Below are 9705 nucleotides of genomic sequence, written 5' to 3'. Positions count from 1 at the left end.
TTATCTAAAAGAAGCCTGTCATCTCTACCCTCTTAGGAGAGAAATGACAAGTGCCTCACACAGGCCTCTCACATTCCACAGTGCCTGCCCGGTTTGTTTTTTTAAGAAAGCAATAACCGCAGCACCTTCACTGTGGTTCTTTATAGCTTTCCATATGTATAACCGCTCTTTCTCCCTTCGGTTTTTCCAATGTTTTTTTTCTTTTAAACGCCTCACACAGGCCTCTCACATTCCACAGCGCCTGCCTGGTTTGTTTTTTTAAGAAAGCAATAACCGCAGCACCTTCACTGTGGTTCTTTATATCTTTCCATATGTATAACCGCTCTTTCTCCCTTCGGTTTTTCCAATGTTTTTTTTCTTTTAAATAAATGCTCATAAATTTTACTGGTGAAAAGGATGAAAAAAACATACCTAAAAAGAGCAGTTTGTTGGAAAAGGAGGAAAAAAAACCCCACCAAGCAGAATGTAGAAAAACTGAGCTCTTGTTTAGCACTCTATACCTAAGGAAATGGGAGGGGGAGTTCAGTTTTATGAAAAAGAGATTCTTCTGCAGTATCTCTAAAACATGTATGTCCAAGTCTTCAGCTTTTATTAGAGCAGTGTAAACCCCCAGCCATCATCTCCGCAGGCTCACTGAGGACACCTGGGTGGCCCCTCGGTCCTGCGGGGGAGCAGCATCCTGCCATGACCGGAGCAGAGCCCTGGCCTTACTCCTCTCTCAGCTGTTAGGTTCACATGCAAGACTCATGACCCACAGCCCCAGTCTTTATAACTGCAACGCGAGGGGGGTTGGATTAGAACATCTGGAAAGTTCTATGGCTTTATGATTAAGTCAGTTCCTTGATAAGCTAGAGTGAGAAATTGGTCCTGAGGCCCCTTCAGTTCCTCCCTGCCACTCAGAGAAGCTGCCACAGACCCTGCTGACTTCCTTCCAAATATCCATTCTTCCCTTCCTCCCTATCAACAAAACTTCAGTTTTATTCAGGGCAGCAACGGTCCCAGCCACAGAGCAATTTTCCAGCCTCACTTGCAGCTGGGCATGGCTGCATGACACAGTTCCAACCAAGAAGACGTTTTAAGTTTAAGTCCACGGACCAGCCAACACAGCAAGCTCACATTTTTGTCCCTTGCTCTTCCTGCCTGGAATTTAGTCATATGATGGGGGTAGAGCAGCCATTTGCAACTAGAGGTCAAAATATAGCAGAATGGCAAAACAGAATCGGTCAGAAGGGTCTGGGTCCCCCAGTCCCCTAGTGATCCAGCCCTGTACTGCCCACCTCAGATAATTTCTTGTTACATGACAAAAATAAAACCCCTGTCTGGTTAAGCGATAGTAAGATGGGTTTCTGTCACATACAGTAAAACGTAGTCCTAATTTGTACTAGGCTGAGGAGGAAAAACAGCCCTTCAACAAATACTGAGTACCTTCTGTGTGCCTGGCACTGCCAGAAACAAGTGAGAATGAGCAGCCCAGCCCTGCCCCTGCCCTCACAGGGCTCATAGACCAGTGGAGGAGACAAACAGCAAGTACAGAGAAGTCAATTAATGACTAATTATCAATGATCTGAAGGAAATAAATGAGGCTTTAGAAAAGAGAATAATAGAAGACTACTTCCAGGAGGTGGTCCTAGGACTAGTGAAGAAATGATATTGAAGGGAAAGAGTGAGAAGAAAGAATGTTCCAGACAAGAAAGGGCAGCACATGCAAAGGCCTCTAGCTGAGAAGGAGCTTTGGTGCTGGAGAACTGAAAGGAAGCAGGAAAGGTTGGAGCTGGTGAGTGAGGAGGCAAGAGGTATCGAAATATGGTGGAAGAGGTAGGTAGGGCTGGTCTGCTGTGCCTTGGGTGGGGTCATGCCATGTCTTGGGCAGGGTTTTGTTTTAAGTCACTGAAGGATTTTAAGAAGAATGATGCCTTTTAAGAAGACCTCTATCTGGAAAACTGTTTCAGCCTCAACTTTTGTGGGCCTGTTGGCTGCACAGAGATCTTGCCAACCTGACTCTGTTACCAGACCAGGTTCTTGGGTCTCGAAGTCATAGAAATGAACGATGCACCCAGCAGTAAAGCAGCAACCCTTTATTTAAAGAGAAGAGAGCTTATGCATAAGGGAGATAGCTACAGGGAAGCTAGCTCCCTGAGGAGAGCTGTTCAGGTCCTTCACAGGGCAAGGGGTGCAGGCAGCATCATCGTTCTTTGCCTGTAGAGGTGGTCCATTCTGTTTTTCCTGGTTGGGGCATGAGTGCATGCTCAGTCAGGGCTTTAGACCTTGTGCCTGCTCAGTAGGTCCAAGATGGTGGTACTGCTCACTACCACCACCCCAGGAGGGTCATTGTAGCAGTCACCTTGAAGCTTTGTGTACATGGAGGAGTTGGGCTAGCTGCCTGGAGGAAGTTTGTGTTTAAAAAATAAAAAGTTGTTTATCTTAGTTTCTGAAAATATCTTATCTGGGTGTTCTGAATTCTTTGAAAATAGCTTATCTGGGTGTGCTGGGTTCTTGGAAAACAGGGGTGAGGGGCTGAGTTCCCTCCCTAACCTGTCTCAACTGTGAGAACAAATTCCTCATCCCTGGTCCTGAGGGATCTTGGGCATGAGTCAGGTCTAGGTTCTGAAGGCAGATGATGGAATATCAGCCTGAAGGCCAGTCCCAGCCCTGCCACTTAGTCACTGTGTGCCCATTAGCTACCATCCCATCTGAGCCTGGGCTTCCTCATCTGACAACAACGACAGTAATAATCCTGCCTCTTAGAGCTGTGAGGAGACAGTGTGTTGAATCCCCTAACACACTTGGAACTGTGCCTGGCACATTGTAAATGCTAGAAAAGGGTTTATAATTTTTGCCACCACTGGGAAGCTCACCAGAGTCCAAATACTCTTGCCTCAAGGCCAGTGTTTCTCCAGTTTGGCATCAGAATCACCTGGGTCTCACCTCCACAGACTCTGATTCAGTAGGTTGGGGTGGCCTGAGAATTTGCATTTCCAACAGGCTCCCAAGTGATGCTGCTGCCCATGGTCTGCAGACACCGCTGCTTTAGGATGGGCCAAGGCAACCCCTCCAAAATATTTTGGAGAATGATGACTGGCCTCACACTATTGTGACTACCTTTAGCCCTCATGGACAATGACAAAGGGTGGGAGACCCAAAGTTCAAATCCACCCCCCGGAAGACTCAAATGCATTCTTTCTGGAAGGCAGGAGAGCAGAGATCAGTGGTTCTCAGTCTCTTAAGGTACCTCAGAGCTCCCTGGGCAGATGGAAAAAATGCAGACTTGAGGGGTCCACCCCCAGAGATTCTGTTTTGGTCTGGGAATGGAACCCAAATACCTTCAGGTTAAACAAGTCCCTATGGATTCTGCTGCAGGTGAGCCACATGACACACTCGGACAAATGGTGACATAGTGGCTCTGGAATTACACAAACAAAAGTTCAAATCTTTCTCAACAACTTTCTGTCTGTGGCCTTGTATGGCCTTTAAAACCTCTCCAATCTTGCTTTCCCTATCTGAAAAATGAGCTTATTAATAGCAGTGATACCCTCCCAATGAGGATGGAATAAAAATATTTGTGTAGAGGGCATTAAAGTTATAATCACAGACTCCCTTGTGCAAAGGTATTACTTGCTTTATTTATCTGTAGCTTATATTAAGTTAGCACTTGACTTTGTATTTCCACTAATGGCAGAAAACTTCAGGTTGGAAATTCTAGCTCACGCAGACCATTCCCAGCTTAGAAAAACTCCGCTTGTGGGAAACTTGAACCAGAATCAGGATTCTCTCCTTCTCTGTTGCTGGCTCTTTCCCTGGAAAGTTACCTGATGTCCTCAGCATTTCCACATGGCCAGCTGCATGCCCAGCAATGCCCATCATGCCGCCATGGCTGCGGGCTGCATGGCCTCTGGGCTTAGCCTTCTTGCCTCTACCCTAGGCCTCCTCACCTGCCAACCTTCTTGTTTCTTTGCTCAGAGCTCTCAACAGCTGCACCGCTGAGGGGTACACAGCCCACACAGCTGCCTCTGATCATCTGTCTCATCCCCTTCCTCGCTCACTTATTCATTTGCTGGTTAGGCACCATATTGGACATGGGTCTCACCTGGGGTTTTGATTATCTCCCATCCCCTCCTCCTACCAACTGGCCCAACTGTTGTCTCTTTTTGCAGATTGGATGGAAAGGGGGACCTGTTCTTACTTCACTCTACTTTCTTCCCTGTCTCTGTGTCCTCCAGGAGATGAGCCAGGGGCACCCACAATCCTTTTCTTAGACACACACACACATGCACACACATACACAGAGCTCAGTTCTTGCAAATGAAAGTCTTGCTCTCAAGACTACTGTTTCTGCCTCAGACTTACACAAACCCATTTGGCTCTTCAGTGGACGTCTTTCTCCTAAGGGTCATCTGCCTCGCCCAAGGGCAGAGCAGACAGAGCCACTCTCCCTGCTTCCCAATGGTGGGAGAAGGCAAAAGGTACAAGGAAGCCTGGAGATGGGGGAAGTCACCTCATTCATATCCCCAAATAGCGTTTGTTTAACTCTCTTAGAAAAAGTACCCACCTAGCACATGGCCTGGCCTGTAACTGCTCAATAAATGACAACCGTGATCGTTACAGTGAGGAGGAGGAGGAGGGGTTCTTCTCCCTAGGTATGCAGTGCTTTGCTGTGCTGGCTCTGACTGGGCATGGCCTGGCCTGTAACTGCTCAATAAATGACAACCGTGATCGTTACAGTGAGGAGGAGGAGGGGTTCTTCTCCCTAGGTATGCAGTGCTTTGCTGTGCTGGCTCTGACTGGCTGTGACTCTCTGCTCCCAAGACCAAGGGAGCTTTTGAGGGCACGAACCTATGATTTGTTCATGTGGGGACTGCTATAATGTGCCCCTACTAACTCCCCAGCGTGGGAAACGAAGCAGGCAGAGGTGGAGGCTGCCTGCTTGAACCCACTTGTCCCTAAAGGATCCCAAAATGCCACCTCTCCATTCCATCAAACATTGTTCCCTGCAGGGTCACCTTAAAAGGTGAATACCACTGGGATAATGCATATCTTAGTAGCTCCCGGAGGTAGTTCTCTGTTCCAGGCCCTGAGAGCACTGCAAGAGGAGGACGGGTGCAGCTGTTGGCCCCCTCTTTTTCTCGAAGGTAGCACAGGCAGTGAAGGGGATTCCCCAGGCGTTTCAAGCTGTCCCTGGGGGATGAGAAGCCCTCTGTCCCTTCCTCAAAGCTGAGGCCAAAGAAGTAATAACCAACACTAAAGGTAGAGAAGCCTATTCAAACTCATGTTTATTTTCTAAGGGGTCCAGGCAAAGGCTCAGGGAGGGGGACACATAACTTGGGTTTTAGGAGGAGCCCCAGGCCTTGGGGAGGAGAACGAACCCCTCCTGCTCTGCCGTCAGTACTATTGCTAATAGGGGTGATTCAGGACGTGTTCCATGATGGTCCGAATCGCCATCCACGTCTCCTGGGCCGTGGGGATGATCTGCGTGGCTGGCAGTAGGAAGCCATAGCGGCCGGTGTCCCGGAGCTCAAAGCTGAAGGCATACTTGATACCATTGTCGTAGGCCCAGTCAACGGTGATCCCACTGGCCACATCTAGAAACAACAGGGCCAAAAAGTGCTCCCAAAGGAAGAGGGTGAGGCCACAAGGTATAGAGGCATCCTGAATGGAAAGTAGGCTCTAGAAGCCAAACCTCTGCACACCCCAGACCACACCAAGCTTCCTAGCCCAGGCCTCCACCTGGGCCACCCACTGCCCACCCAGCTCCTTCTCTGCCCCTACAAAAAGAAAGCTGCTGGAGGCCACCCGACGTAGGATCTTCACCCTCAAGGAATTTTGCAGTAAGCCAGGCATTGGGAGCTGTGCGTTAATGCTGCAAAGAAACAGCTGCCTTGGTCCACCCTTCCGCCCAGATGTGGGAAGTAGCTCTGGCCCAGCCCTGCCAGACCCGTGGATGGCCAGGCCTGCCAGCTCAGAGCCTGCACCTGCCCGCCCCCAGGTGAAAGTGATGTCTGAAGCAGTGGCCAGGGGAAGCTCACTCACAGAGGGTGGTGCTGATGCTGCCAAAAATGTACTTGATCCCGTGGACCTCATACAGGGCCTTCACTGCATCCTTGGCAAGACTGTACTGCAAGGTCACATCCACAGGGTGAGAGGCCAGAGCTCGTGGTGGCTCCCACCCGCAACCCCACACCCTCAGCAGCTGGCAAGAAGCATAGACTTGGGTGGGGGTCCCGGAAGCTGCATGTGCAGTTGGCTCCTGTGAGAAGGGAGCGCAGCACCTCTGGCTTTGAACTTGATCACACATGAGAACAAGCTCCCCCTCTTCTCTACCATGGAGTCTATTGGTCCAGACCCTTGTTTTCAGAATGAGAGCCTGAACCCTCCGGGGGTGTGCTGGATATGGATTTTCCTATGGAGGGGCCTCCTCCTCCCCAAGCCCTAAGCAGCCAATCTCACCAGCTCTATCTGGTTTAGAACAGGCTCCAGCGAGCGCCCGTAAGGGTACATGAGCATCTGAGAGTAGCTGTGGATGGAGATCAGAGCCTTGAAGTTCCCATGGGTTGAGATGAAGTCCACAATGGCGGCCACTTCTGGCTCCGACTGAGGGGAGGGCCCACGGTAAGTCTCTGAGCAGGGATTGTCGTTAGAGCCATTTCCTGGAAGTAAAATAACACCACCCAGAGCATTGGAGTCCCCCGACGTGGCAGAGACACTTAATGCTCACCAAATACCCACGTATTCCCCTACATTTCCCAGCTCCTCCTCTCCCACCTCCTTCCCCAAACAGCTGCACACAAGGCTGCTCCAGAGGACAGGGATCACCCCAACTCCTGAAGCCTCCTCAGGGCCTCAGCACCCCCTAAGCCCTGCTGGGTCCCGGTGCAACGAGCTAGTCCATGGACCCATTCAGATGATGCTCTAATAATGCAGTAAACCTAAGCGCTCAGGTGAGGGTGGGCACGGGTGGGAGGAATGGTGTACAGATTACTCATCACACAGCAATTAAATTAAGACAATAATAAAACCATAAACAAAATCTTCCTGCCTGAGTCACCAACCCAGACACACACTATTGCTGGCCAGGGGCAATTCTGTCACTGGGGAGTGCATCCCCTCTTGGTTTGTGGATCCTCGCCTGGGATGGGGACCCTAGTTAGGAGGGATGTGCCTACAGAGAGCAAGGGGTGAGGAGCAGCTCCCAGGCTGCAGTTGGCCCAGCTAGCAGTGGCCCGGCTTGTTGTGTCTGCCGGGAGCTCTGCACCTGCTCCACTTGATGAATGACAAATAGCAACAGATGAGCAGAGCGGAGGCTGAAAGCTTTGTCTGCTTTTGCAGCCCACGCAGGGAGAGCGGTTCCCCTGCCAACGACCAGGTGGCTTTGCCCAAATATGGAGAAACACTTCAGGCCATTAGTTCTGGTTTGAGCTAAGCAGAATAAACTAATCTTCCCCTGACCAAGTGGGAATTAGCTGCCTGCCTCTCTGATGTTCACAGTCAAGGTCCTCTGAGCCTGCCCGTTTCACAAGTACCTGCTAATGGATTCATTAGCTATTTATTTTTCCTCCTCTAAAAGTGTAATTTGCACTAAGGGGAAATCTCTGGAAGGACATGGTAAATTATTAAAAGCAGTAATCTTTGGGTAGTGGGATTATGGGAGCTTTTTGCCCCCCTGGGCTTTTTTTTCCATAATTGTTTTTTACACTGTGTATATACAGATTTTTTTTTCCCTGTGAAGAAACCCACAAGGTATTTTCTTTAAGAGGTAATTTATCTTTGTATTAGCTGGTCTGTCTTGGGGTTCAAGGGCACTCACCCAGTCAGTTCTGAGGGGCCACATGGATGCCCACCGGGGCGTGACTTGGTCATTTGGACATGGAAGCGCCTAATTTTACACGGTTGAGTTCCCTTACACAAGCGGGTACACACGGAGCCCAGACCCTCAGGCAACCCCCACGCTGTGGGCTGGGGGCCCCACTCCCAATGTTTCAAAGCCATCCTTATTTTTCAATGAGAACCGACTCCAAAAAGCCAGATTTCCAAAGTGATGGGCATCCAGATCTAGAATGTTCTCTCATTGGTTTGGCCACCAGCCTGTGGATCTGCTTTCCAACAGCAATGGCACTGTCTTCTGTGGGTCTAAACCCCAATTCCCCAGTGCGGGGTAGATGCCACATCTGGGAGCTGAGGGCTGTCTGTTCTGGAGACTCTGTCCTGTCTAGACCCAGCAGCCTACCCTCCGAATTGCTGCATTCCTGGGGTCTATGTCCCTGTTTCTGGGCTTTCTGGAGGCCTCAGTTTCCCCATCTAGTCCCTGTGCCCCTGGCACAGTCAGGAAGACAATCAGGGAAGAAGACCGAGGAACTCAGGAGAAAGCTGCCCACCCCTCACTGGGATCACGCAGCCCTGCGGGTATGCACCAGCCCGCCAGCCCAGGGTTACAAAGCAATGGATCAAAAATAAAAACCAGACTCAAGTCAGCCTTGATGATAAGAAATTGGCTCATTCTATATTTGAACAATTGCTCTGACCTCTCCAAAGGACAAATTTCAGGTCACAGTTCTCAGGGAATGACTTCAGAGGCACTTTCTAGTGTTGTGCTTCTTTCAGGGAAGGGCTAGGAACATTTTGGGGGCACCATAAACTCTGGATTTTGAACAATCAGCAAGACTACCTTGTACCTACTTAAGCCTTTCTGTCATATTTAGGATTTGACCCTTGCTGTTAGTTCCCATTTCAGGAGCTGGGGGCTCCCTTAAATGATACCACCATGAAGCCTTGGCAAATGTGTGCGTTTAATACACATGTGCAGCCACTCCCCATATCCCACTGCCAGTCCTAGGTACGCACTTGTCTGTCCTTGGCCATGACTCACACGTATTAGCTAACAACATTATCCCGTGCTTCCCAAGTTATGAGCCAACGTGGTCTGCCTGTGTGGGAGAATCTGCCAAGGACCAACAACTCCTTCCCCAGCCCTGCCCCCAGGACCAGCAGACGGCCGTACCTCCAAAGCCTGACTTCCAGTTCCTGTTGAGATCCACGCCAACGCAGAAGACTCCAGGTCTGGTGGACTTGTTCTTCCGCCACAAGCGGTTCTGAGAAATCCCAGGTCAGGTAACCTCATTCACTGAGCCCCTTCCCCCAGACAAGCCTCCAACATCCTGGCCGATGAAGGGGGGCAGGGAGCAGCAGGGAGGAGCAAAGAAAAGGATCTTCCAGGACATAATGGGCCGGCGTGGGGCTGGGCCGAGGCTGCAGCTCAGATGCCAGGGTTTGGGGAGAGACCTGAGCACAGGCTGCCAATAGTGGCCTTCCCTGGGCAGCAGGAGGGAGGTCAGAGGGCAAGAAGCTCCAGCCGCAGTACCTGAGCAGCGCTCCTGCCCACAGTGAGGCTCTCTGCAAGGAGCCCCAGGAGGGGCCAGTTCCCCAAGGCTGCAGTGACCTTTCCTCCATCCCCCTAGAGCTGGCCCCTCCCCCCAACGCTCCCCAGGGGCCCTCACCATGCTGTGGGTAAAAGCAAACCCATCAGGGTTGGTGACGAGCTCTATGAAGATGTCCATGGCTTTCAGTATGTCTGTCAGGATGTGGTCTTTGCCGTATTCACTGACAATCTGCAAGAAACGGTGAGGGATGGGAGGCCTTGCTGGGCTCTCAGAGTCGGAGCAGGACGTTTGCATAGCTGGCGGCTGTAGGAAGGGCAGCATGAGGCCATCAAGTACA

The 9705-nt window shown here is 50.6% G+C and overlaps 1 protein-coding gene across 1 annotated transcript in view; it reads right to left on the bottom strand.

Moving 5' to 3' along the window:
- Positions 1-5242: 5242 nt before the first annotated feature.
- The window catches only part of CPA5 (carboxypeptidase A5), a 21730-nt gene continuing 17267 nt past the window's right edge, over positions 5243-9705 (bottom strand). The window contains exons 6-10 of the mRNA XM_008582714.1: positions 9486-9596; positions 8990-9080; positions 6442-6641; positions 6025-6109; positions 5243-5576 (exon numbers count right to left, since the gene is read on the bottom strand). Coding sequence (XP_008580936.1) covers positions 5389-5576; positions 6025-6109; positions 6442-6641; positions 8990-9080; positions 9486-9596 — 675 coding nt within the window. The 3' untranslated portion in view covers positions 5243-5388. The remainder of the gene's footprint in view (positions 5577-6024; positions 6110-6441; positions 6642-8989; positions 9081-9485; positions 9597-9705) is intronic.

Source organism: Galeopterus variegatus, unplaced genomic scaffold, assembly GCF_000696425.1.
Source record: "Galeopterus variegatus unplaced genomic scaffold, G_variegatus-3.0.2 Scaffold2706, whole genome shotgun sequence".
Taxonomy (NCBI): Eukaryota; Metazoa; Chordata; class Mammalia; order Dermoptera; family Cynocephalidae; genus Galeopterus; species Galeopterus variegatus.
This window is presented reverse-complemented; position numbering and strand designations above follow the sequence as displayed.